The sequence below is a fragment of the Tyto alba genome, unplaced genomic scaffold (assembly GCF_018691265.1).
Source record: "Tyto alba isolate M040663 unplaced genomic scaffold, T.alba_DEE_v4.0 Super-Scaffold_200000178, whole genome shotgun sequence".
Classification (NCBI taxonomy): domain Eukaryota; kingdom Metazoa; phylum Chordata; class Aves; order Strigiformes; family Tytonidae; genus Tyto; species Tyto alba.
In genome coordinates, this window is record NW_024881291.1 from 160,095 (window position 1) to 187,742 (window position 27,648).

Genomic DNA, 27,648 nt, shown 5'->3' on the forward strand with positions numbered 1-27,648 from the left:
CAAGTATTTCTGTCCCCAGTGCTGGGTCCTGGGGGGACTGGGAAGGAGGAGGAGAGGCAGCCCATGGAGGAGCAGAGGGTGGTGCTGGAAGGAGCCGGAGAGGAGCCCCAGGGTGGACGGGGACCAGGATGTCCCACGGCAGCCAGGGGAGACGCAAGGTAGCCAAGTGTCAGTAGAACCCCAAAAATTCTCTTTCAAAGGGACGTATGCTGAAGACCTTGAAGAAGATGCAGCCCAATCAAGGAGTAGCTCCAGAGATGAGGTCTACAAGTGTCTGGAATGTGGGAAGGTCTTCAGTTCTGGAAACAACTTGAGATATCACCGACGCATCCACATAGGAGTGAAGCCCTTCAAGTGCTTGGATTGCGGGAAGAGCTTTAGGAGCAGTGTGAACCTCGTGCATCACTGGAGGACACACACCAAGGAGAAGCCCTTTGTCTGCACCACGTGTGGGAAACGCTTCAGCTTTAGCTCAGATGTCGTCAAACACCAACTCATCCACACCGGAGAGCTCCCGTACGTCTGCTCACACTGCGGGAAGAAATTCTGGAAGAAGTGCGACCTCCGGAGGCATCAGCAAACCTTCCACGCAGGCGAGTTCTCACTGGGGGCTTAACCCCATGTCACGTTGTGCTCAGCAGTAAAGTGGAGAGGAGTGGATTTGGTGTGAGAGTTGGGCAGATATTGAACCTGAACTGTCTGGGCATCTGTTACGAGCCGGGCTGGGAACCCAAGGAGTCACAAAGGTTCTGTGATCTCCTCCCGTTAAATTAAGGTGAAACAACACCATATGACTAGTTAAAATGTTTTACTTGTGGTAGAAACTACATAAAATGGGAAAAGGAAGGTAAGCAGTGTGGCTTCTTATTGATAAATGTATAAGAAATAGAAGAAAGAAAATAAGGAGGAAAGGAGAGGTCAGAAGTCCGGTTCACCATTCCAAGTTCCAGTGTTGTTTCAGGTCCAGTAATCTTAGGTGGTTGCAGCACACCCAGCAACATTCTCTGTCACCTTTTAAGTTTATTTTACTGGCTGATTTGCATACTAGACAAAGAGAAGCAGGTATTCCATGAACTCATTTCAAGGAGAAATGAGGAAAAGGTGGAGGATGGGTTCTGGGTATGGGTTGAAGGGGGATGAGGTACACCGACCCCCTTGTCCAGTTGAGTCAGTGGTCATGCTCCCCTCTATCACCTTCCTCAGTTTTTTTTTTTCCTTGGGTAATTGTCCAGCATAAGCTTATCAGTCTTTTTACCCCTTTTCAAGAGTATAGCTGTAAATTAAATGCAGCCATTAACCTGAACTTATGGCTGTGCTCAAGGCTGTGTCTCCTGCCTTTGAGGCTTATCTAAGGGATTTGGCACTGCCTCAGCAGGGAAGTGGAGCCCTGGGCCCTTCCATACACCCCCTGATGAGCTCTTCAGACTAATCCCAAAGGCCACATCTGGTCCTTGAGGCTTTTTTTTTTGTTTGAGGAATGTTTGAGGCATTAACTCCTTCAGTTCCCTAGAGCATCCATATCCCCATGGGGGGTGGTGAGTGATGGCCTTTTCATGTCTTCTGTTTGTCTTGTCGTCTCTTCTCCTCCTGCCCCACTATTTTTACCTCCACCCACAGGTTTTCTCCCTTTTTCCCCTCTTTCCCCCTTCCCAGGTTCCCCCACGGCGGGTGGGAGCAGCCAGCAGCCCCCCACTGCCCCATCCCGCCCTGAGCCATCTCCAGCCCTGGCCCTCCCGGGGGGTGGGGGGAGTTTGGGGGGATGGAAGTGGGGAGGGAGGGGGGAGCTGGGCCAGGGTGGAGGAGGAGGAGGGATAAAGGAGTAAGGATGAAAATGAGGAAGAGTATGATGGAGGACAAAGAGCAGGAAGATACACACACACTCAGAGCCATGGGCACCTGTACACCTGCACCCCGTCCCCTTGCACACGTGTGCACTACGGGGGGGGGCGGGCAGGGGCTGGCAGGTCCCGCAGGGCCCAGGCTGCTGCAGGGCTGCTGGGGGCAGGAGGGGCTGTGATCCCAGCGCCAGCACCCTCGGTGCCCAAGTCACAGGGGGGGTGGACCCCGAATCTGGTCCCCCCCATCCTTGTCTGGGTCCCCTGAACCTTCGATTTGATTTTCTCCTCCCCAGCCCTGAGGGGGATGGGGCGAGCGAGCGGCTGCGTGGTGCTCAGGTGCCCTCTGGGCTCAAACCACGACACAGCAGTAACAGGCAAGGCTACTGGAGCCATCTGGGATCCCAGTGCGGCTACTGGCGAGGGTGGAGGCCTTGCTGGAAGGGCTCCAGCAGCTGCTCAGCACGGGGCTGGGGGGCACTGGGCTGGGCTGGAGCTGCTGGAGCAGGGGGCTGCTCTTCCTCTGCCTTCAGAGCCCCGAAATGAGCCCCTTTGGTCTCCCCACAGGTGATGGGACAGACAAGGAGATAAAGGAGGAGGAGGAGAGGCAGCCCATGGAGGAGCAGAGGGTGGTGCTGGAAGGAGTCAAAGAGGAGCCCCAGAGCCCCAAGGTGGAGATGGACCAGGATGTCCCACGGCTGCCAGGGGAGACACACGGTAGCCAAGAGCCAAGAGGACCCCGAAAATGGGATACCGGACTATGATGGTGGAGGGATGAGCCACTCTCACCGACAGCTCAGGGACTATTTTATGCCGGGGAAGGAGATGCTGCCGATGGGGTAAATCGCAGCAAAAAGTCTCAAGCAGTTTGAAGGAAGCAAAATTCCAGCCAGGACCCTGCAATAAAAATCAAGCATAGGGGATGCTCTTTTTGTTATGTAGCTGCAGGCTTACGTGTGTATTTTATATACACACGTATCAAAGGATTGTATATGTCTCCTTAGAGTAAAAAGAAGACAGTTTTTTTTCTTTTAAGTTTCTGTCAAATAAATTGGGTTTTGCTGATAATGTCTTTCTGTCTGCGCAGTGAGGGGTGCCGGGGGCGCTTCCACCCCGCTCCACCCCGCACCAAAGCACTTCAGTGTATTTCTACCCCTCGGCCCACCCGAACACACCGGTGCTGGAGTGAGCAGGGCCACGTTCTGGTCGCTCTGTCCCTCTCCGGGTACCAACGGGCCTCGTCTCGATGGAAAGTCCCAGCGGCTTTTAGTTCTCCTGCGCCAGCACGAAGGGCGAGGGGGGGCCCGTCCTCCTGCTCCTCACTCGACTCGGCCGGTGGGGTCTGTCCCGCCCACTGACGCCGGTTTTTGCTCCGTGTCCCCCTCTCCGAGGACCGTCCGGCCTCCGGGGCCTGTTGGGCCGGCTGTTCCCCGGTTTTTGCTCCGTGTCCCCTCTCCCAGGACCGTCCGGCCTCCGGGGCCTGTTGGGCCGGCTGTTCCCCCGGTTTTTGCTCCGTGTCCGCTCTCCGAGGACCATCCAGCCTTTGGGGCTTTCTGGGGCTGGGTGTTCCCTCTTATCAGTCTTTTTAGCTGCTCCTCAAAGATAGAGTCAGTAGCACAACATGCATTTTTTTCTGCAAAGTTGGATAACTCCCTTATCTCCTGGTTCCTTTTTTTGATTTATCACTCTTAAATCAGTGACTGACCCTGTCATTGTCTTGTTTACAAGTTCTGGTTTCCTCAGAATGAGCAGGCTAGAAAATTTCCTAGAGAAATCATTCCCTCCTTTGGTATTCTGACTCTCCTTTCTGCGAGTCTCATAAGTCTCACTATTTCTTTTTTTTTTAATATTTTATATGTTCCAGTTGTGGTCTGTATAAGCCATTTCTTTATACAACTTCAAGCTTTGCAAATTGTAACTGTTACTATCGTGATTTCAATTAAGTTTTGAAGTAAGCTTGCTAGCTAGCCTGTAAGGGAGAAGCCAATCCATGTAGTATTCTGTCCAAACATCCCGTGTCTATCGTGGCGTTGAGATCACGGCTTGATTTCACTGCCTGTTCCATTTTATCCAAGCACCTCCCTAAACCATCGGTAACACTGGGGATGTGAACTCAGCAGTCTTTGTCATTTAGATTTAAATATCCCCATGCTCCTGCCCTCACATTAGGTCTAATGCTTGGCTGTTTTGTAAATTCATTGTAGATGTGGCTTGTAATTGGAGATTTAATTCCTGTAGTCCCGTCTTGGATGCATCAGCTAATACTTTTATTTGTCCTGTTCAGTTGTACAAAACCAGCGGATTTTGGAATGACATAGTCTGTGGTGGCCTAAAAATCGCTTCTAGGCTCCACCATACCTCAGTCCCAGTAGAAGGGTTTTTCCAGGCACCTGAGTTACCTCGTTTCCATTTTCCCCAGAATTGGGAGCCTAGGGACTTTGTTCTCCCTAGGAGACACAGGGATGACATAGCTAGGGCTTGTGGCTGCATTCCCTTATAGGGAACTGGGCGGCCCAGGATCCATCACTACTGACCCGTTCTGTGTATCCCCTTGAAGGCACTGTTCCCTTTTCACAGCTAAAAGGGCTCCCTTTCACTACAGCGTTAGTCCAAGTACCACTGATGTGAGCAGTGGAATTACTGCAGTTATAGCCTAGTCATAAAGCTCTGGCAACTGGCACTGATTGTCGAAGTTTATAATCCTCTGTAGAACACTTAAAAATTTGAGTACAGTTCCATTGAGGATGTTGATTTCTCTTGGAAAAAGAAGTGTCCCCCTGTCCACACCACAAAATATAAATGGTTGAACTGGTGTATCCAGTGGGAGAGAGACCTTTTGATTCAGGTACCTGTGCAGTGAAGACAAAGTCTGAGAAAGAAAAATCAAGTCTTCTTTAGTATCAACCTGCCCTTTGCTGTGCAATTGGTCTCCCTTAGCAATCAAGAGGTTCCCAGGATATGCTTTTCCGTACACAATTTCAAAAGGACATCTTCTCTGACCCTAGGTGTTACTCGCATTGGTAAAAGAGCTAAAGCTTGGGCTTCTGCCCATTTCAGATGTGCTTCTGCTTCCTGACAGAGTTTGGAGATTTCTCTTTTGATTGTTCAATTTGCTCTCTACTTTTCCACAGACTGAGGCTGCGAGGGGGTCTGTAATTCCCACTTAATCTGTAAAAACTGAGAAATTCCCTGTAATACTCCTGCAAAAGAGTGAGGCCCATTAAGAGAGGAGATACCTTCTGTAATACCAAACCTAGGTATAATTTCTTTTAACAAGACCTTAATTACTACTTTAGCCTTGTTGGTATAGCAAGGAAAAGCCTCTGGCCAACCTGAAAAGGCATCTATAAATACCAACAAATATCTATATTGGTTGCATCTAGGTAATTCCCAAAAATCTATTTGCCAGTATTCCCCAGGAGTGATTCCTCACCTCACAATTCCTCCCATAATCTTTCTCATTTTGGGGTGTTATTGGCGCAACCGCTGGCACATTTCTTCACCTCAGGATCTGCTCTATTCATCTGCTCCTGCACGGTGTAACTTTTTAAGCAAGATTTCCACCATTTTCTCAGGAATCAGTAATTGTTTCAGTGGCATAATCCACCAACCTTGATCCTTTTTGGAACAGTCTAACTGTACGGCCAACTGGTTCTGCGTTTCAGTATGTTTTGGGGGTGTTGGTTCCAAGAAGGATCTGAGAATCAGAGCCCCCTCTAAGTTTGGCTCTTTCAGGGCTGCTTCCTTAGCTCGTCGATCTGCTTTTCGATTCGGCTCTTTCCTTTTTGATGTGCTTTGCAATGCATTACCGCAAGTGCCTTTGGCTGGAGAACTGCTTGCAAGAGTTCCACAATCTCGGGCCCGTATTTTACTGGAGTCCCTTGTGAATTTAACAGTCCCCTTTCTTTCCGAATTGCCCCATGTGCATGTACTACTCCAAATGCGTATTTAGAGTTGGTGTATATATTGATTCTCTTTCCATGACTTAGTTCTAGAGCTTGAGTTAATGTTAAATTCTGCCTTCGGAGCAGATGCATTATCAGGCAGGGCTCTAGCTTCCAGTGTTTGGGCATTTGTTATCCCTGCATATCCAGCTCTTCTCCTTCCCTCCAGCACGGAGCTGTTGCCATCAGTGAGAGCTCCGCTGATGCGTCGAACAGGCCTTCGTCCCCTAGAGCTGGCCTGCTGGAATACATTGGTTCAACAGTGCTTAAACCACCATGTTGCAGTTCATCAGGCTCAGAGGTTGGGAGTAAGGTGGCAGGATCCGAGGTGGGGGTCAAAGACGGTGTAACATCATCTTGTTCTGATAAGACAGCCTGATATTTAGCGAGTCTACTCGGGGAAATCCAGTGGTGTCCCTTATTGTCAAGGAGGGGTGACACAGCATGAGGTGGAGACATGGCAACTGGCTGACACGTCTCTACCTCATGCTAGTGTCAGTTTTTGGGATTCTTCAATCAGGATTCTGGGCTCAGCTACTGCCCTCAAGCAAGCGGGCCACCCTTCACTGACCTCATCCAGTTGGTTGGAGAAATACCCTGCTGGTCTCTTGTCATTTCCGAATTTCTGTGTTAGTACCCCCCGTGCTACTTGCTGTCTCTTGTGTACATAGAATTGAAAGGGTTTTTTACATTCAGTTGTCCCAAAGCAGGGCCTTCCATCAGCTTTCTCTTGATCTCATCACAGCTTTCGCCGCACACTCTGCTGTCCATTCGAATGTTTCTTCAAGTCCTTTTGTGGCAACACCCAGTGATTTGGTGTCGTGGTTTAGGCCCAGCCAAGGACCAGGCGGCTGCTCACTCACCCCTCCCCTCCCAGGCAGGATGAGGAGGAGAATCAGAAGGAAAAAAAAGTAAAACCCCGTGGGTTGAGATAAGGATAGTTTAATCGAACAACACAAGAAGAGAAGAAAATGCTAACAGCAGTACCAATAAAACTAATATATAAAACGAGTGATGCATAATGCAATTGCTCACCACTTGGCCCCACATGCTCAGTCCCTTTCCAAGCCACGATCACCCCCGTTACCCCTGGCCAGTTCCCCCAGTAATATACTGAGCAGGACACCAGCATGACCGTTGAATATCCCCTGGGTTGGTTGGGGTCACCTGTCCTGGCTGCGCTCCCTCCCAGCTTCTTGTGAAAATGAACCCTGCCCTAGCAGAGCCCAGGACACCATCCACCCCTCACTCTACACCATCAACATCACGCCCAGATCCTACACTTTCCAATTATTTACCACCCCTTTTTCTCTGTCCTTGATACATATATATGCACATATAGATGTTTATACACCAGAGGGATATCACTGCCCTAGTCTACGGGCCCTACCTCTAACGTGCCCATTGAACTCATTCACGCCACGACTCCATCGGTCGTACCAGTGTCTCAGGGCAGGAGAGGTGGTGTGTGCTGTTGGGCTGGTGCACGCTGCAGCCGGAGCTCGTGGCTGGTGTGTTTGGTGCGGCCCGTACCCAGGGTCTGTGGGTTGGAGGTGTTGATCTTGAGGAAGTTGCTGGGCGCCGGTTGCTGAAGCCAATTCAAGTTCATCACTGCTACGCTTCATTCTTCATTGATTTGGGTGACTCTTACTGGAATATCATTTATATGGCACACAGCAACTGCGGTAGTGATGATGCACAGTGTCAGTATTTTGCAATTAACATCGTAGAATTTAATTCACTGGCTCCGCCCAGCCAAAACCAAATCCCCTCGAGGTACACCTCGAACTTCCCCCCCCCCCCCCCCCGCATCGCCCACTGAGTGCACCCAGATGCCTGAGCCAAAACAATCCCACAAATGGGTTTGCTTTTGCCCGAGGCAGGGCTAACCCAGACTGTCTTCCTTAACAGATTCTTTTTGTGCACTACAAGAACTTTATTCCCATCTACATTACATGGAAGTTTTGACTGGGCAGGGCCAGATCGATTGGTAGCTCCTCGACTGTTCATTAACCAGGTGGCTTTTGCTAAAGGTGTACCCCAATGTTTAAAGGTCACAGCCCTGCCATTTTTCTCGGTGTAGTTTTTAACAGTCTGCTGTATTGCTGAATTATCCCAGCGGCTGGGGCATGATCAGGGAGGTGATATTGTAAGGAACTGAAGGAGTTAGTGACTCAAACATCCATCCATGCAGAGAACCTCAAGGACAAGTTATGCCCTTTGTGATTAGCCCAAGGAAATGGGGAGTGTACTGAAGGATGCACAGCTCCACTCCCTTGCAGCTGTATGTCCAAATTCCTTAGATAAGCATCAAAGGAAGGAAACGCAGCCTGAGTGAAACCAGATGTTCAGTCTGAGTGAAACGATATGTTCTGCCTAAAAGACTGATAAGAGAGAGAAACATCAGGCACCAGACCAGCCTCTCTTTGTCTAGGGCGCACATCGGCCAATAAGATGAACTGAAAAGGCAACAGAAAACTTCGCTGTGTGTGCACCCACCACCGGACGTTACAGGACCTGACACAACGCTGGAACCTGGGGTGGTGATCCAGCTCCATCGACTCTTTCTCTCCCTTCATTTTCTTTTACTTCTTTTCTTTTCTTTCTCACATATTTATCAAAAAGAGGCCCATTCCTTATTATCCCTTTTCTGAGTTTAAGTTGTTTCTACCGTAACTAAGACGTTTAAACTGGTCGCTCAGTGTCATTTCACCTTCTGAGTCCCACACCCAGTAGGAAAGTACAACCCTGCCGGGCTGTGCTGCCCCGAGGATTCACGAATAGCTCCCCTGGCTCGGGAAGGTACTCACCAAAGAACGGGAAGAACAGCAAGGTAAGAATCCCTCTGGCACACGGGTGCCATATGTGGGTGATACAATTTTGGGAACCAGAACTGAACAGGAATATCAGATTGCCACGATTGCCTCCTGCGGTTTCCTGGGGCAAGCGGGATACCACATCTGCTAGAAAAGGGCCCAGATATCCCAGATAGGCCCCGATTTGAGTCTATGGATAAAGGAACTCTTAGGGATTTTAGTTACAATAATAATTGTGTTTGTATGCTTTGTATCCATCCAGTGGACCTGGAGATGTTGCTTATGGTTGGGTGAACAAACTGTGGAAAACCTGAGTCTTACCTGGATGAATTTAAGTTCTCTAGATAGTTTAAAAGGAGGGAATCGTCGCCCTATAAATGTTTCTTATCAAGCTCAAGGACCGCTGATCACTGGCCCTGCTGTGTAAGACTGAGACGATCCAGGCCTTGCTAATGACTTCACCACTGAAGAGGAGCTGAGAGACTGCCAGGAGGGGAACATCCAGCCCCAGAAGGCCCCAAAGGCTGAATAATTTGCCCAAGAAGCACGAAGTCAGCAAAAATCTGCGGTAACTGGTGGAAAAGTAAAGGTGGCAGGGGGAGATTATGAACACTGACTCAATTCAAGACTGGAAAACTTACCCCCCACCTCACCTGGAGGGAGCACCGGTGCTTATTTACACAACAAGGCTAATTTAAATGTAACTGACCCATAGAAGATCAAATGGTAATTATGGACCAATGAGTGTAAATTTACAGGTTTCTACTAATCATGTAATAGGATAAATGGGCTGTACTCTCTTTACATACCCCACTAGCATTGGGGAACTACGCCCCAGCACCCGTCTTTGTGCAACTATGGAATAAACTGGTATCTGGGCTCCGTGTGTGAGACTGGCTTTTGCACAGCAGATAACAAACCCTGTTTGGGGGACAACAACTGTGGGGGTCCACACGCTTGTAAGGAGCTGAGGGTGCAAGTGCACGCGCGCCCTGAGCTCTGCCTGTGTGTCCGCTCTTCCTACTCCACCACTCTCCTCCTCCTTCATCCTTCCTCGTCCTGCTCCTTCTCCGTCCTTCCCCCTCCCTCAACCCTCCTCCTCCTTCGCCCTGAACCAGCACCCACACTTGGTCCCCACTTTAACCCCCCCTGCCCCCAAAACTCATCCCATCTCCAGGGAAGGCCAGGGATTCGACGCCACCAGGAAATTTTCTATTCTACTCATTCTGAACTTGTAAACAAGACAATGACAGGCTCAGTCACTGATTTAAGAGTGATAAATCAAAAAAAGGAACCAGGAGATAAGGGAGTTATCCAACTTTGCAGAAAAAAATGCATGTTGTGCTACTGACTCTATCTTTGAGGAGCAGCTAAAAAGACTGATAAGAGGGAACACCCAGCCCCAGAAAGCCCCAAAGGCTGGACGGTCCTGGGACAGGGGGACACGGAGCAAAAACCGGGGGAACAGCCGGCCCAACAGGCCCCGGAGGCCGGACGGTCCTGGGAGAGGGGACACGGAGCAAAAACCGGGGGAATAGCCGGCCCAACAGGCCCCGGAGGCCGGACGGTCCTCGGAGAGCGGACACGGAGCAAAATCCGGGGAACAGCCGGCCCAACAGGCCCCGGAGGCCGGACGGTCCTGGGACAGGGGGACACGGAGCAAAAACCGGGGAACAGCCGGACCAACAGGCCCCGGAGGCCGGACGGTCCTCGGAGAGGGGGACACGGAGCAAAAACCGGGGAACAGCCGGCCCAACAGGCCCCGGAGGCCGGACAGTCCTCGGAGAGGGGACACGGAGCAAAAACCGGGGGAACAGCCGGACCAACAGGCCCCGGAGGCCGGACAGTCCTGGGAGAGGGGACACGGAGCAAAAACCGGGGAACAGCCGGTCCAACAGGCCCCGGAGGCCGGACGGTCCTGGGACAGGGGACACGGAGCAAAAACCGGCGTCAGTGGGCGGGAGAGACCCCACCGGCCGAGTCGAGTGAGGAGCAGGAGGACGGGCCCCCCCTCGCCCTTCGTGCTGGCGCAGGAGAACTAAAAGCCGCTGGGACTTTCCATCGAGACGAGGCCCGTTGGTACCCGGAGAGGGACAGAGCGACCAGAACGTGGCCCTGCTCACTCCAGCACCGGTGTGTTCGGGTGGGCCGAGGGGTAGAAATACACTGAAGTGCTTTGGTGCGGGGTGGAGCGGGGTGGAAGCGCCCCCGGCACCCCTCGCTGCGCATTTAGGGAATAAAAGAAGTACCTCAACCCTTTGTGTGTTGGCTTGAGCACCGGGTGGAAGAACCCTCCCGTTGGGATGAGATTTGGGCCTCCCCGATGGGATGGCCACACCTTGCCCGGGTTGTCTGGTCAGTCCCGGCGCTGGGGCTGGTTGTCGAGACCTGCAACTCGCCGTGCAACTCCCAGCTATGGTGTTTTGTGGAACAGGGGCGGGGAGCTTGGGATTTGCAGGCAAGGAGCCACCATTACAGAAGAAGAGAAAAAAAGACAACAATTATCGGCCAGGTGGGTCGGAGCTGTTTGCTGTGGTAGACTGTTCAAAGGTCTACAGCAATAAGGGCAAGGGAATTGGGTAATATCATTTGGTAAGCAAAGATGGGTGCAGCCTCCTCTACCACAACTTCTCCTTGCACCCTCTTGGGGTATATTTTGAAAAGCTGAAAAAGTTTGGAGATCCTCTAATTTAAATTAAGAATGAAACTATACTGGAATCAGTGGTAGCCACTATATTTGTTGGAGCATGGGGAAAGTGGCCTGAAGGGGACTCTTTAAACATATAACACTGTATTACAGCTAATGTTGTTTTTTAAACTTGTGGGAAAATGGGATGAAGTACCACATGTGGATGGGTTTATGACTTTAAGGACTGATTACGGTACTAGAAGGAAATGCAAATTGCTAAATATGTATGACAGGGGGAACGGGAGATATATATATATAAAGGTGGAGAAAAGGTGGAAAAAGCCCATCCATTGAGGAAGACAGTAATTCCAACTTGTAACCCAAACTCTGAAGATATGCAGGTGCTTTTTGATGCTTTGTTCACAGCTGAGGGCAAACGAAAGGTGTCGGAAGGGGCTGGAAAGGAGAAAGAAAGGAGAGAGATCCCTGGGAAGAATGAGCTTGGTGTTCCTACTGATCAGAAACCAGACTTGACCCAAACACAGCGGAGGGAATGATGGTTATCCAAAGGCACAGGGACTTGACATTCCATGGCATAAAAAAAATGTGGTGCTGAAACAAAAGAATCTATTGAAGGCATATGAAATTAGACAAGGACCAGATGAAACCCCGCCTGCCTTCTATGAGCAGATATGAGAATCAGCGTATAAATGGACAGATTTTGACCCAGGTGAGGAGAATAATAGGGAAATGTTTAATGGCTGATTTATGGCGCAATCAGCACCAGATATAAAAAAGAAAGTGATTAAGACTGAAGGAGCAGAAGGGAAACCCACTGCGGAATTAACAGAAAGAGCTTACAAAGTCTGTAATAATAGGGAGGATAGGGAAAAGGAAGATAGGGTCAGGCAAAGGCCCAGGCATCCATGTCAGCAATGGCTCTCGCTGGGGTTCTAGCAAACAATGGCCTAAGTACTGGGAACAGAGGTACAGGGGGAGGAAGGAGAATGGGACAAGGAGGTAGACAAGGAACAGTCTCTGGAAAACAGATTCTGAGACCACCCGTGGGACCTAATCAGTGTGCCACTTGTAAGCAAGGAGGACATTGGAAAAATAAATGTCCTACTGTGAAGGGGAACTCAAATCCGATGGAAGACATTAATGTTACGATGTTGGAAGAGGATCTAGAATGAGGGGAACTGGCAGACATCTTCAGAAATTCCCCAGCTGATCCCCTGGTTCCAGTCAAGCCGAGGGGTTAAATGCTTGACTTCTTAATTGATGGTGGAACAACTCATTCTGTCCTGCCTAGCTGTAAGGGACCTTCAAGCAAATCATCAATTCCGGCTGTTGATGATCAGTCAGGCCTTTTTTTAAAAGCAGTGGAACATGTGAGCGGTGGTACCAAATGAACCCATGAGTTTCTTTCTTTGCCGGAGCGCCCATTGCCACTACGAGGACAGGACTCGCTTTGTAAACTTTGTGAAAGTTCAGTTAAAATGCACATTCCCCCAGAAACGGCATGGAAAGCACCGACACGCCTGCTGGCAGACTTGGGACCAGATTTGGGGTCCACCCCCGCTGTGACTTGGGCACCGAGGGTGCTGGCGCTGGGATCACAGCCCCTCCTGCCCCCAGCAGCCCTGCAGCAGCCTGGGCACTGCGGGACCTGCCCGCCCCTGCCCACCCCCCCTGCACCCCCCCTGCCCCCCCGGCTGTGCTGCACAAGTGTGCAAGGAGCTGAGGTAGAAGTTCACGGGTGCCCATGGCTCTGCCTGGTTTTATCTTCCTGCTCTTCCTCCTACTCCTCCATCCCTCCTCCTCCTCCACCCTGGCCCAGCTCCCCCCTCCCTCCCCACTTCCATCCCCCCCAAACTCCCCCCACCCCCCGGGAGGGCCAGGGCTGGAGATGGCTCAGGGCGGGATGGGGCAGTGGGGGGCTGTTGTCTGCTCCCACCCGTGGGGGAACCCGGGAAGGGGGAAAGAGGAGGAAAGGCAAGAAAACCCGTGGGTGGATGTTGACAAGAGTTTAACAGGACGAGACAGGAGGAGGAGCAGTGATGCGAAGGCCACCAGCAACTGAAATGTGCCTGACCCCCCCCCGCCAGGCACCCTCCTCTCTACACAGCCCGGGTGCGGCCGGCTGGGTGCTGAGCACCGCGCCCAGGGTGCTGAGCACCCCGCCGAGGCGGCAGCAGGGTGCGGGGGGGCCGGGGGAAGGCGGCTCAGCCCCGTCCCACCGCACCCAGCCCCGGGGGGGGCCGGGGGGGGCCAGATTCAGGGGCCGTGCTGGGATGGGTGCGATGGGGTTCGGTAGCGGGGTTGGGGGGGGCAGGGGGGTCCTGCCCGAAGCCCCCCGGGCCCAAACCGGAGCCGGCTCTGGGCAAGGCCGAGCCAACGAGCGACGGCGGGTGCAAGTCTGGGATAACGGATTTCAGAAGGGGAAGCCGGGAGGAAGAGGAGGGAGCAGGGAAGGAAACTCCCCTGCAAACCCCAAGGGCGGGGAAGGACGGAAGGAGCGGGGGAGGTGCGCCGGAACAGGCTCCCCTGCAAAGCATGGAGGAGGCCCACGCGGGAGCAGATGCCCCCCCGCAGCCCGGGGAGGACGCCACGGGGGAGCAGGGGGCTGCGCCCCAAGCAGGCCGGGACTCGGGGAGCGGTGTGTTGCTGGGGGGCCGGCAGCCCGTGGGAGGAGGCGGTCGGAGGGGGAGTGTGTCCCGTGGGAGGGAGCCCACGCGGGAGCAGGAGCCGAGGGGGGAGGGAGTGATCGCCCCCCCCATCCCCTGCCCCCTGCGCCGGGGGCGGGGAGGAGGGAGAGAACTGGGGAGAGGCCTTGCTGGAAGGGCTCCAGCAGCTGCTCAGCACGGGGCTGGGGGGCACTGGGCTGGGCTGGAGCTGCTGGAGCAGGGGGCTGCTCTTCCTCTGCCTTCAGAGCCCCGAAATGAGCCCCTTTGGTCTCCCCACAGGTGATGGGGCAGGCAAGGAGATAAAGGAGGAGGAGGAGAGGCAGCCCATGGAGGAGCAGAGGGTGGTGCTGCAAGGAGTCAAAGAGGAGCCCCAGAGCCCCAGGGTGGAGATGGACCAGGATGTCCCACGGCTGCCAGGGGAGACAAAAGGTAGGCGATCGGGAAGAAGACCCCGAAAATGCTCTTTCAAAGGGACGTATGCTGAAGAACTTCAAGAAGACACAAGCCAACAAAGGAGCACCTCCCGAGAGAAGGTGTACAAGTGTGTGGACTGTGGGAAGATCTTTACCTGTGGGCGCAACCTGACCCGTCACCAACGGATCCACACGGGAGAGAAGCCCTTCGAGTGTCAGGAATGTGGGAAGAGATTCGGGGATAGTGGAAAACTCCTGCGTCACTGGATGATACACACCAAGGAGAAGCCCTTTGTCTGCCCCACCTGTGGGAAACGCACCTCCTCCAACTCGGACCTCACCAAACACAAGCGCATCCACTCGGAACTGAAACCCCACGCCTGCTCCTACTGCGGGAAGACCTTCCGGCAGAGAAATGACCTCAGGAGGCATCAGCAAGCCCACCACAAAGGTGAGTCCTCAGGGGGGGCGGACAGGGGCTGGCAGGTCCCACCTTTGGTTTGATTTTCTCCTCCCCAGCCCTGAGGGGGACGGGGTGAGCAAGCAGCTGCGTGGTGCTCAGGTGCCCTCTGAGCTCTAAACTCTTGTGGTGTCAGATACTGGAGGGAGCTGGGATCCCAGTGCAGCTGGTGGATTGGGTGGAGGCCTTGCTGGAAGGGCTCCAGCAGCATTGCATAAGGTACTGAAGGAGTTAATGCCTCAAACACTCCTCAACACAGCAAGCCTCAAGGAGAAGCTGGGACCTTAGCGATCAGCCCAAGGAATGCTGCCTAAGGAAGAGTAGAGTGACTTCAGTTTGCTGGAGTGCCAGATTCCTTAGAAAAGTCCCAAAGGGAACTATAGCTCAATAAAAGGTGGATAAGAGAGATAATTGCCAGGCACCAGATCTGCCTCTTTAGTATGCAAATCAGCTGCTCAAATGAACTTAAAGGTCCACAGAAAAGGTTGCTGTGTGTGCCCCCACCACCCAAGATTACCAGACCTATGACAATGCTGGAGCCAGGGGTGGTGATGTGGATACTCTGAGTCTTTCTCTCCTTCCCTCTCCCCTTCTTTCCTTTTCTTTCTGTGATTTCTTATAAATTTCTAATTAAGAGACGACATCCCTTACTCTCCTTTTCCAAGATTAACTTCTTTCTAACAAAAGAAAAAATTTTAGTTGTTCATCTGGTATCGTTTCACCATAAATTAAATCGAGGGGATCACAGAACACTGGGCTGCCAATATGGGTCGTAACACTGCTCAGCACGGGGCTGGGGGGCACTGGGCTGGGCTGGAGCTGCTGGAGCAGGGGGCTGCTCTTCCTCTGCCTTCAGAGCCCCGAAATGAGCCCCTTTGGTCTCCCCACAGGTGATGGGATAGACAGGGAGAAGGAGGAGGAGAGGCAGCCCATGGAGGAGCAGAGAGTGGTGCTGGAAGGAGCCGGAGACGAGCCCCAGAGCCCCAGGGTAGACGGGGACCAGGATGTCCCACGGCTGCCAGGGGTGATGCAAGGTAGCCAAGAGCCAAGAGGAACCCGAAGATGCTCTTTCAAAGGGACGTATGCTGAAGACCTTCAAGAAGACTCAACCCAACCAAGGAGTAGCTGCGGAGAGAAGGAGCACAAGTGCCCGGAGTGTGGGAAGTTTTTCACCCGTGGGAGCAGCCTGACTCGTCACCTGCAGCTCCACACAGGAGAGAAGCCCTTCAAGTGCCAGGACTGTGGGAAGAGCTTCAGGGTTGAAGAATATCTTATGTCCCACCAGAAGACACACATGAAGGAGAAGCCCTTTCTCTGCACCACGTGTGGGAAACGTTTCTGCAGAATGTCATCCCTCATGAAACACCAACACATCCACACGAGAAAGAAACAGTTCTCCTGCTCACAGTGTGTGAGGACCTTCTCGACAAGATCTGACCTGCTGTCTCATCAACAAGCCCACCACAATGGTGAGTCACTGGCAGGAGCTGAACCCCCCATCACGCTGTGGTCAGCTATAAAATAGAGGGGAGGCAGCTTGGGAGTGGGGCTTGGTCAGATTTCAGTCATGAACAGGCTGGGCATCCATCCCTGCGTGGCTGAGCGTAACTGATGGCCCCTTCCTGCCTCCTCAACTATTTTTACCTCCACCCATGGGTTTTCTCCCTCTTTCCCCCTTCCCGGGTTCCCCCACGGCGGGTGGGAGCAGCCAGCAGCCCCCCACTGCCCCATCCCGCCCTGAGCCATCTCCAGCCCTGGCCCTCCCGGGGGGTGGGGGGAGTTTGGGGGGATGGAAGTGGGGAGGGAGGGGGGAGCTGGGCCAGGGTGAAGGAGGAGGAGGGATAAAGGAGTAAGGATGAAAATGAGGAAGAGTATGATGGAGGACAAAGAGCAGGAAGATACACACACACTCAGAGCCATGGGCACCTGTACACCTGCACCCCGTCCCCTTGCACACGTGTGCACTACGGGGGGGGGCGGGCAGGGGCTGGCAGGTCCCGCAGTGCCCAGGCTGCTGCAGGGCTGCTGGGGGCAGGAGGGGCTGTGATCCCAGCGCCAGCACCCTCGGTGCCCAAGTCACAGGGGGGGTGGACCCCAAATCTGGTCTCCCCCATCCTTGTCTGGGTCCCCTGGACCTTCGATTTGATTTTCTCCTGCCCAGCCCTGAGGGGGACGGGGTGAGCGAGCGGCTGTGTGGTGCTCGGGTGCCCTCTGGGCTCAAACCACGACACAGCAGTAACAGGCAAGGCTACTGGAGCCATCTGGGATCCCAGTGCGGCTACTGGCGAGGGTGGAGGCCTTGCTGGAAGGGCTCCAGCAGCTGCTCAGCATGGGGCTGGGGGGCACTGGGCTGGGCTGGAGCTGCTGGAGCAGGGGGCTGCTCTTCCTCTGCCTTCAGAGCCCCGAAATGAGCCCCTTTGGTCTCCCCACAGGTGATGGGGCAGGCAAGGAGATAAAGGAGGAGGAGGAGAGGCAGCCCATGGAGGAGCAGAGGGTGGTGCTGGAAGGAGTCAAAGAGGAGCCCCAGAGCCCCAGGGTGGACGGGGACCAGGATGTCCCCCGGCAGCCAGGGGAGACACACGGTAGGCGATCGCAAAGAAGACCCCGAAAATGCTCTTTCAAAGGGACGTATGCTGAAGACCTTCAAGAAGACTCAACTCAACCAAGGAGTAGCTCCAGAGAGAAGGAACACAAGTGCCTGGAGTGTGGGAAATTTTTCGCCTGTGAGGGCAGCCTGAGCCAGCACCTGCAGCTCCACACGGGAGAGATGCCATTCAAGTGCCAGGATTGTGGGAAGAGCTTCAGGGTTGAAGCAAATCTTATATCCCATCAGAAAACACACATGAAGGAGAAGTCCTTTCTCTGTACCACGTGTGGGAAACGTTTCTGCAGTAGCTCGTCCCTCATGGAACACCAACGCATCCACACGGGAGGGAATCCGTTCTCCTGCTCACAGTGTGTGAGGACCTTCTCGAGAAGATCTGACCTGCTGTCTCATCAACAAGCCCATCACAATGGTGAGTCACTGGCAGGAGCTGAACCCCCCATCACGCTGTGGTCAGCTATAAAATAGAGGGGAGGCAGTTTGGGAGTGGGGCTTGGTCAGATTTCAGTCATGAACAGGCTGGGCATCCATCCCTGCATGGCTGAGCGTAACTGATGGCCCCTTCCTGCCTCCTCAACTATTTTTACCTCCACCCACGGGTTTTCTCCCTTTTTCCCCTCTTTCCCCCTTCCCGGGTTCCCCCACGGTGGGTGGGAGCAGCCAGCAGCCCCCCACTGCCCCATCCCGCCCTGAGCCATCTCCAGCCCTGGCCCTCCCGGGGGGCGGGGGGAGTTCATGGAGGAGATGAAAGCGGGGACACAGTAGGAACTACTCCTGAGTGATGCAGCAAGAGTAAGGCAGCATGAGGGGGAGATATGTGGAAGGAGCAGGAGCTGAAGGAGGGGACACACATACAGACACCAAGTCACCCCAAATCTGGTCCCCCCCATCCTTGTCTGGGTCCCCTGGACCTTCGGTTTGATTTTCTCCTCCCCAGCCCTGAGGGGGACGGGGTGAGCGAGCGGCTGCATGGTGCTCAGGTGCCCTCTGGGCTCAAACCACGACACAGCAGTAACAGGCAAGGCTACTGGAGCCATCTGGGATCCCAGTGCGGCTACTGGCGAGGGTGGAGGCCTTGCTGGAAGGGCTCCAGCAGCTGCTCAGCACGGGGCTGGGGGGCACTGGGCTGGGCTGGAGCTGCTGGAGCAGGGGGCTGCTCTTCCTCTGCCTTCAGAGCCCCAAAATGAGCCCCTTTGGTCTCCCCACAGGTGATGGGGCAGACAAGGAGAAGGAGGAGCAGAGGGTGGTGCTGGAAGGAGCCAGAGAGGAGCCGCAGAGCCCCAAGGTGGACGGGGACCAGGATGTCCCACGGCAGCCAGGGGAGATGCACAGTAGGCGATCGCGAAGAAGACCCCGAAAATGCTCTTTCAAAGGGACGTATGCTGAAGAACTTCAAGAAGACTCAACACAACCAAGGAGTAGCTCCACAGAGAAGGAGCACAAGTGCCCGGAGTGTGGGAAATTTTTAGCCTGTAAGGGCAGCCTGACCCAACACCTGCTGATCCATACGGAAGATAAGCCCTTCAAGTGCCAGGACTGTGGGAAGAGCTTCAGGGTTGAAGCATATCTTATATCCCACCAGAAAACACACATGAAGGAGAAGCCCTTTCTCTGCACCACGTGTGGGAAACGTTTCTGCAGTAGCTCATCCCTCATGAAACATCAACGCATCCACACGGGAGGGAATCCGTTCTCCTGCTCACAGTGTGTGAGGACCTTCTGGACCTGGTCTGACCTCATATACCATCAGGAAACCCGCCACAAAGGTGAGTCACTGGCAGGAGCTGAACCCCCCATCACGCTGTGGTCAGCTATAAAATAGAGGGGAGGCAGTTTGGGAGTGGGGCTTGGTCAGATTTCAGTCATGAACAGGCTGGGCTGGAGCTGCTGGAGCAGGGGGCTGCTCTTCCTCTGCCTTCAGAGCCCCAAAATGAGCCCCTTTGGTCTCCCCACAGGTGATGGGACAGACAAGGAGAAGGAGGAGCAGAGGGTGGTGCCAGAAGGAGCCAGAGAGGAGCCCCAGAGCCCCAGGGTGGACGGGGACCAGGATGTCCCACAGAAGCCAGGGGAGACACAAGGTAGCCAAGAGCCAAGAAGACCCCGAAAGTGCTCTTTCAAAGGGACGTATGGTGAGGAACTTCAAGAAGATGCAACCCAACCAAGGACTAGCTCCAGAGGGAAGGAGCACAAGTGCCTGGAGTGCGGGAAATTTTTAAGCCGTGGGAGCAGCCTGACCCGTCACCGACGGATTCACACGGGAGAGATGCCCTTCAAGTGCCAGGAGTGTGGGAGGAGATTCAGGTTTGAAGCATATCTTATATCCCACCAGAAGACACACATGAAGGAGAAGCCCTTTCTCTGCATCACCTGTGGGAAACGTTTCTTCAGTAGGCCGTCCCTCATGAAACACCACCGCATCCACACAAGAAAGAAAGAGTTCTCCTGCTCACAGTGTGTGAGGACCTTCTCGACAAGATCTGACATGCTATATCATCAGCAAGCCCTCCACAGTGGTGAGTCACTGGCAGGAGCCGAACCCCCCATCACGCTGTGGTCAGCTATAAAATAGAGGGGAGGCAGTTTGGGAGTGGGGCTTGGTCAGATTTCAGTCATGAACAGGCTGGGCATCCATCCCTGCATGGCTGAGCGTAACTGATGGCCCCTTCCTGCCTCCTCAACTATTTTTACCTCCACCCATGGGTTTTCTCCCTTTTTCCCCTCTCTCCCCTTCCTGGGTTCCCCCACGGCGGGTGGGAGCAGCCAGCAGCCCCCCACTGCCCCATCCCGCCCTGAGCCATCTCCAGCCCTGGCCCTCCCGGGGGGCGGGGGGAGTTCATGGAGGAGATGAAAGCGGGGACACAGTAGGAACTACTCCTGAGTGATGCAGCAAGAGTAAGGCAGCATGAGGGGGAGATATGTGGATGGAGCAGGAGCTGAAGGAGGGGACACACATACAGACACCAAGTCACCCTAAATCTGGCACCACCCATCCTTGTCTGGGTCCCCTGGACCTTCGATTTGATTTTCTCCTGCCCAGCCCTGAGGGGGACGGGGCGAGCGAGCAGCTGCGTGGTGCTCAGGTGCCCTCTGGGCTCAAACCACGACACAGCAGTAACAGGCAAGGCTACTGGAGCCATCTGGGATCCCAGTGCGGCTACTGGCGAGGGTGGAGGCCTTGCTGGAAGGGCTCCAGCAGCTGCTCAGCACGGGGCTGGGGGGCACTGGGCTGGGCTGGAGCTGCTGGAGCAGGGGGCTGCTCTTCCTCTGCCTTCAGAGCCCCAAAATGAGCCCCTTTGGTCTCCCCACAGGTGATGGGGCAGACAAGGAGAAGGAGGAGCAGAGGGTGGTGCTGGAAGAAGAAAGAGAGGAGCCGCAGAGCCCCAAGGTGGATGGGGACCAGGATGTCCCACGGAAGCGAGGTGAGACACAAGGTAGCCAAGTGTCAGTAGAACCCCAAAAATGCTTTTTGAAAGGGACATGTGCTGAAGGCCTTCGGGGAGAGTCAGACCAACCGTGGAGTAGCTCCATGGGGAAGGTGTACAACTATTTGGTTGGTGAGAAGGTCTTCAGCAAAGGGAGGAACCTGAACCCACACTGGCGTATCCATACAGGAAAGAAGTCCTTCAAGTGCCAGGAATGCGGGAAGGGCTTCAGGGATACTACGAACCTCCTCTCTCACATGAGGACACACACCAAGGAGAAGCCCTTTCTCTGCACCACCTGTGGGAAACGCTTCTCCTGGCGCTCGAACCTCCTCACCCACCAACGCACCCACACGGAAGAGAATCCGTACTCCTGCTCGTACTGCGGGAAGACCTTCCGGCATAGTCATAACCTCCGGAGGCATCTCTTTTTCTTCCACAACGGTGAGTCCTCAGGGGGGGGTGGGCAGGGGCTGGCAGGTCCCGCAGTGCCCAGGCTGCTGCAGGGCTGCTGGGGGCAGGAGGGGCTGTGATCCCAGTGCCAGCACCCTCGGTGCCCAAGTCACAGGGGGGGTGGACCCCAAATCTGGTCCCCCCCATCCTTGTCTGGGTCCCCTGAACCTTTGATTTGATTTTCTCCTCCCCAGCGCTGATGGGGACGGGGCGAGCGAGCGGCTGCGTGGTGCTCAGGTCCCCTGTGGGCTCAAACCTCTGTGGTGTCTGATACTGGAGGGAGCTGGGATCCCAGGGCAGCTGGTGGATTGGGTGGAGGCCTTGCTGGAAGGGCTCCAGCAGCATTGCATAAGGTACTGAAGGAGTATCAAACATTCTTTGACACAGAAAACCTCAAGGGCAAGCTGTGGCCTTTGTGATTAGTTTAAGGTTGCTGCTACAGGAAGGGGGGAGTTTATGGAACAATGCACAGCTTTACTCCCTGCTGCTGCAGAGCCAAATTCCTTACACAAGCCTCAAAGGAAACTATAGGTCCTAGACAAAAGGGTGATAAGAGATAAGCACCGGGCACCAGACCTGCCTCTTTTTGTCTGGGATGTAATTCAGATGCAAGATGAACTTAAAAGGTGACAAAAAACCCTGCTGTATGTGCCCCCAGCACCCAAGATTACCAGACCTCAGCCAATTCTTAGATCTGGGATGTTGATCTGGGTACTTTGACTCTTTCTCTCCCTCTTCTTTCTTATAGGTGTATCAATAAGAGACCACGTTGCTTACTCTCCTTTTTCCAGTTTAAGCCATTTCTACCTCAAGTTAAACATTTTAACTGGTTGGTTGATGGTGTTTCACCTTAATTTAACTTGAGGGGATCACAGAACCTTTAGGACTCCCTGGGCTCCCAGTCCGGGTTGTAACATCCCCTTATTGGTGCTAAAGTGACTGTGGGGACCAGGCGTTCGCTGTAGTCCCTCTCTGAGAAGAGTCATACAAAAAGGGGGGGGGACACAACCCTCTGAGGTCTGGCAAAGGATGTGATCCCTATAATTATATACTTGTTACAACCTCCTTGAGAGGACTGCTTATAGATTTTTACCCTCCTCCAGGAAATATTGGAGAGCTATAATGCTCAACCTTCTCCCCCTGGTGTGACTTGGGCCCCTAACAATTGGCTTGACCTGCAGGCGGTGGGTGGTGGATTGAATCTCTCCTCTAGCTAAAGAGTGGAGATTGAAACTTGGAAAAGGAAAAGCAATGGTCTGTGCAGTTTTAGGAGCTGCTCTGGTGTCAAAACAACAGGATAAATATGGGACCCAGCAGGCAGAAGAGGAGGCAATAAAATCCCTTCAAGATCTGTTGAAGGCTTTGCAGGGACAATTAGAAGATGAGACGAGAAGCCTCTCCAACCAACTTGCTGCTGAGTGAGTGGCGAACCAACGGTTATGTACTGCTTTAACGGAGGCTTTGGAGTGGGAGAAAATGTCAATTAGATGAAACCTGTTCCCAGACTGGTGTAGAAAATATGGATGCAGATACTGATGGGAGAAAAGAACCCAAATTGTTGTATGCTCTAGGTCTTTAAAAGGGTGTAAGAGAAAGCTATTCCCTTGAGAGGGGGAGAGGTTGTTATGTGGCCATTGATTAAAAATGAGACTATTGATGATGGTCAGAGAGAGGCCAAGCAAGTCACCATATGAACTGTCCCCTACTACCCTACAGATTTGGCTAAAATTCAGGAAAAATATAGCTGGGAATGCTGAGAAATGGAAACGGAATATGTATGGAGAGTATCTCTTGCTGGGAGTGACCGGATCTTGCTGCGTGAGGATGAGGCAAGAGGGTGTTGGGGACTGGGGGTTTTTATAACCACCAGTGACAACAGAGAACCTTGGTTCCTGATCCAGCAATTGGGCTGGAGGATTAGACCCTAAGGAAAGGGGAGAGCCCTTCTGAAGAAAGACTCTGACAGCGGGACGTATTCTAGAGAGCGTACAAAGGGCTGCATGTCTCCAGCTAATGCATGACCGGTTATTAATTCTGCACCAGCCCTCTCCTGGGCAAGATGTGCCAGATCCCAACAGATTGCTTCCTCTCATAAGGGAACTGCCCGACGCCTCGAAATTATACGCAGCACAATTACAAGATTCTCTGAGAACACCCCGACGCCAGAGAAGGCGGGGCCCGCGGAGATGGCACGGGGAGAAGTAGCACCGGAGTTGATTAATGATAGGAGATGGATGGGATTCGCTGGACAGGGAGAGGTAAAATCCAAAGCAGACCTTAGGAGGGTGGAAGGAAATGGGGAGATAAAAGCTAAGCCCGTGCAGAGTTCCCAGCTCCTCCTGGTGAAGCCGACGCAGCCTCCTGCTAGTAAAAGATTCACGCTATGGTCAGAGGGCATTTCGAAGGGGATTCCTGGGAGGTGATGGATGGGTTACCCACCCCCAACCTGGAAGGTTTGCTGAAAGGCTGGGACAAGGTAAAGGGGACCCCACCTCCCTCAAACCCCAAAGATCTTTCTCTCCCATCCTGCGAACTTGGAACTATAACCCCGTCTTGTCCCCGGGAGACAATTCATTGTTTGCAGCGTTGGGTCGGGAAACCGGACGCGCCATTCCCAGTAAGCGAGCTGGGGGATGGCTGGAGGGGCTGCTTCAGCAGGCTGACTGAAAATAGTAAGGGAGACTCATTGATTACCTCTCCCCTTGGCCCCCTTAAGCCTCCAGTTACATTTCTGATAGAAGAAGGAGCTTCCAAGGTACTTCAGGTACAGGAGCCACCCAATAACTGACCTGATCAGAAAACTCCCCGTTCCCTTATAAAGCCAGCTCCTCCGTTTGAGGGGCTCCTGTTCTGGGGAGCAAATCAGTGGGGAGTCATCGAGGTACCTGCGTGGCAAAAAAGAAAAGTGGGAGGAAATCTTAAATGGTGCCAAACAGGGTGGGATGGGGAGCTGCACACCAAAAGGGGAATCACCCAGCCAACATTTGCAATCATCGAGTAGATTCGTTAACCCGTTGAAATACAATGGCAGCAGAAGCTGATGGAGAGAAGTGGGAACGTCTGTTAGAGTGGTTCCATGTGAAATGTGGTCGCTCAGGGGCCAAAGATCGTTTTAGAGAAGCCGGTGGCCAGGGTTGGCCTGTTACTGGAAAACGGTTCAAGATGATTATTTCTGCTCGTGGTTCATGTTGCACCTGATTAGAAAGAGCCCCCTTGCAGGAAACCCCTCACCACTTGTGGGATGGGAAGGGCCTCTGGGAGACTTGGCAAATTGATTATATAGGAGCCTTTAAAAAAATCAAACAGGAAGCAGTAGGTTCTCATAGGGGTGGGAGTAGTATCAGGGCTCACCCAGGCTGAGGCAACTGGAGAAAATACCGTACAAGTGTTGAAACTAGGGTTTAATCAATTACCAAAACCCCCATCAACTCAATCAGACAGCAGGATTTATGATTTTTGTCAGTATTCTTTGGAATGATGATAGGTATTGCTATAGTGAACTGTATGCTCTCTGGTATTCTTTCCTCTCTTTCTCCCTCTGATATGTCTGGATTACCCTCCTTGATGACGACTCCCTCAGAGTTTCACCAAACCTTTGAGTCATGGGGTGGTGGAAGGAACTGAAGGAGTTAATGCCTCAAACACTCCTCAACACAGCAAGCCTCCAGGAGAAGCTGGGACCTTAGCGATCAGCCCAAGGAATGCTGCCTAAGGAAGAGTAGAGTGACTTCAGTTTGCTGGAGTGCCAGATTCCTTAGAAAAGTCCCAAAGGGAACTATAGCTCAATAAAAGGTGGATAAGAGAGATAATTGCCAGGCACCAGATCTGCCTCTTTAGTATGCAAATCAGCTGCTCAAATGAACTTAAAGGTCCACAGAAAAGGTTGCTGTGTGTGCCCCCACCACCCAAGATTACCAGACCTATGACAATGCTGGAGCCTGGGGTGGTGATGTGGATACTCTGAGTCTTTCTCTCCTTCCCTCTCCCCTTCTTTCCTTTTCTTTCTGTGATTTCTTATAAATTTCTAATTAAGAGACGACATCCCTTACTCTCCTTTTCCAAGATTAACTTGTCTCAAACAGAAATAAAATATTCTAGCTGCTTGTCTGGTGTTGTTTCACCCTGAAAATGCTCTGCCAAAGACCTAAGTGCTGCAGCCCAGCCCAGGGGTGGCTCCAGAGCTGAGGTCTACGCGCGTGGGGACTGTGGGAAGGTCGTGGGCTCTGCGAGCAGGCTGACCCGCCGCGGGGGGGACGCGCGGGGGAGAGGGGCCCTTCGGGCGCCGGGGCTGCGGGAAGAGTTTCCCGCGGAGCGCGAAGCTCCACTCACCAGTGGGCACAGAGCGAGGGGGAGCCCCTCGTCCGCACCACGGCGGGGAAACGCTTCTCCTGCCGCTCGAACCTCGTCGCTCACCCACGGATCCACGCGGGAGGGAGGGCCCCACGCCCGCTGGCGCTGCGGGAAGAGCTCCCGGCAAAGCGCGGCCGCGCCCCGACCCCCCAGGAGGGTCCCTGCAGCTGAGCCCTCGCCCCCCCAGACGCTGATACTGGGGGGCAGAACGGCCGGGGGGTTGGGGCTGTGGGGGGATCAGTGTGGGTGTGCACGAGCGGCGTGGGGGGGGTGTGTGCAAGTGCAGGGGTGCCCGAAGGTCGGGGGGGGGTGTGTGTGTGTGTGTGTCTGTGTCCCTGCTCCCCACCTCCTCCTGCCATCCCCCTCCTGTCCATCACTAACACTCCCCATCCCTCCTGCTCCCGCTCCTCCTCCTCCTGCTCCATCCCTCCCGCTCCTTCAGCCTCCGCTCCCTGCTCCTCCTCTATTCCTCCTCCTCCTCCATCGCTCCTCCTCCCTCACCCTTCCTCTTCCTGCTCCTCCTCCATCCCTCCCGCTCCTCCTCCATCCCTCCTGCTCTCCCGCTCCTGCTCCATCCCTCCTCCTGCTTCATCCTTCCTATTCTTACACCCGTCCTCTTCCTGCTCCTGCTCCATCCCACCCCCTCCTCTAACCTTCCCCCTCCTCTTACTCCTCCTCCTCCATCCCTCCTCTTCCTCCTCCACCCTGGCCCAGCTCCCCCCTCCCTCCCCACTTCCATCCCCCCCAAACTCCCCCCACCCCCCGGGAGGGCCAGGGCTGGAGATGGCTCAGGGCGGGATGGGGCAGTGGGGGGCTGCTGGCTGCTCCCACCCGTGGGGGAACCCGGGAAGGGGGAAAGAGGGGAAAAAGGAAGAAAACCCATGGGTGGAGGTAAAAATATTGGGGCAGGAGGAGGGAGGAAGGAGCCATCACTCAACCCCACCCATGGGGAGATGGATGCCCAGACAGTTCCCAAACCACATCTGGCCAACGCCCGCCCTCAAATGCCCTCCTCTCCATTTTATCTCTGAGTAAGACAAGACATGGCCTTAAACCTCCAGGGACTCACCACTGTGCAGGGCTTGCTGATGGCTCCTGAGGTGGTAACTCCGCTGGAAGCTCTTCCCACAGTACGAGCAGGTGTAGGGTCTCAGTCCCGTGTGGATGCGCTGGTGGATGAGGAGGTACGAGCGCCAGGAGAAGACTTTTCCACATGTTGTGCAGAGAAAGGTCTTCTCCTTGGTGTGTGTCGTCCGGTGACGCAGGAGTTTCACACTATACCTGAAGCTCTTCCCACAATCCAGGCACTTGAAGGGCTTCTCTCCCGTGTGGGACTGATGGTGACGGCTCAGGCTGCTCCTGCGGTTGAAGACCTTCCCACAGTCCAGACACGTGTACACCTTCTCTCTGGACTGATTCGTTGGTTGGGTTGCGTCTCCCTGACGGCCCCCACCATACGTCCCTTTGAAAGAGCATTTTCGGGGTCTTCTTGGCTCTTGGCTACCTTGCGTCTCCCCTGGCTGCCGTGGGACATCCTGGTCCCTGTCCACCCTGGGGCTCTGGGGCTCCTCTCCGGCTCCTTCCAGCACCACCCTCTGCTCCTCCATGGGCTGCCTCTCCTCCTCCTTCCCAGTCCCCCCAGGACCCAGCACTGGGGACAGAAATACTTGAGGGAGAGATGGAATAACCGAGACAGGACCAACTGCCGTGACCGACGCACAGACCCACCCCCTTGTACTACGCCGCCAGACCCTTTTACACCCTTTCCTCCTCCTGCCCCCCTTCCCTGCTCATCACCTCCTGCGCACGCACAGCCCCCGCTCCAGCCGGGCATCCTTATCAGCTGCGAAGCTCGTGGTGGAGCTTCCAAGTTCTACTGGTGGCTAGAAGAGCCCCGTTGGCATGGCCAGCCACGTTTCCTGCTGGTTCATATCTTCGTTAACGCTAATTGGGCAGGTTGGATGTCTCTGTTGCTCAGCTCCCTCCCTTGCCTCCTCCTCCTCCTCACGCTCCCCATGGCCTTGCCCGTTAGCA

General features: G+C 54.0%; 2 protein-coding genes and 1 long non-coding RNA gene across 4 annotated transcripts in view; 2 read left to right on the forward strand and 1 right to left on the reverse strand.

Moving 5' to 3' along the window:
- The window catches only part of LOC104364205, a 39,057-nt gene extending 13,690 nt beyond the window's left edge, over positions 1 to 25,367 (forward strand). Inside the window, exons 11-22 of the mRNA XM_042794007.1 lie at positions 201 to 593; positions 2,403 to 2,594; positions 9,966 to 10,670; positions 13,401 to 13,883; positions 14,191 to 14,775; positions 15,675 to 16,253; positions 17,217 to 17,801; positions 18,598 to 19,155; positions 19,345 to 19,902; positions 20,698 to 20,808; positions 21,001 to 21,255; positions 22,013 to 25,367. Coding sequence (XP_042649941.1) covers positions 201 to 593; positions 2,403 to 2,594; positions 9,966 to 10,670; positions 13,401 to 13,883; positions 14,191 to 14,775; positions 15,675 to 16,253; positions 17,217 to 17,801; positions 18,598 to 19,155; positions 19,345 to 19,902; positions 20,698 to 20,808; positions 21,001 to 21,255; positions 22,013 to 22,128 — 5,120 coding nt within the window. The 3' untranslated portion in view covers positions 22,129 to 25,367. The remainder of the gene's footprint in view (positions 1 to 200; positions 594 to 2,402; positions 2,595 to 9,965; positions 10,671 to 13,400; positions 13,884 to 14,190; positions 14,776 to 15,674; positions 16,254 to 17,216; positions 17,802 to 18,597; positions 19,156 to 19,344; positions 19,903 to 20,697; positions 20,809 to 21,000; positions 21,256 to 22,012) is intronic.
- On the forward strand, positions 7,746 to 9,475 carry LOC116960373. The gene is made up of 2 exons (XR_004406344.2): positions 7,746 to 8,612; positions 8,858 to 9,475. It is a non-coding gene; the product is annotated as an uncharacterized LOC116960373 (long non-coding RNA).
- A 1,286-nt stretch (positions 25,368 to 26,653) lies between the features above and the next one.
- On the reverse strand, positions 26,654 to 27,439 carry LOC122153611 (putative zinc finger protein 702). Of its 2 annotated transcripts, XM_042794074.1 has the most exons (2): positions 26,896 to 27,439; positions 26,696 to 26,783 (listed from the first exon to the last, which is right to left on the reverse strand). In XM_042794074.1, the coding sequence occupies exons 1-2, from the start codon at positions 27,219 to 27,221 to the stop codon at positions 26,765 to 26,767; spliced, it is 345 nt and encodes a 114-aa protein (XP_042650008.1). In that variant the 5' UTR covers positions 27,222 to 27,439; the 3' UTR covers positions 26,696 to 26,764. The 2 variants fall into 2 exon arrangements, with proteins under 2 accessions (XP_042650007.1, XP_042650008.1); XM_042794073.1 differs by having other exon boundaries at positions 26,654 to 27,439.
- Positions 27,440 to 27,648: the final 209 nt, after the last annotated feature.

What these genes read in the sequence shown, in the direction of transcription:
- LOC122153611 (XM_042794073.1), bottom strand. Translation starts at nt 27,221, where the DNA reads ATGGAGGAGCAGAGGGTGGTGCTGGAAGGAGCCGGAGAGGAGCCCCAG.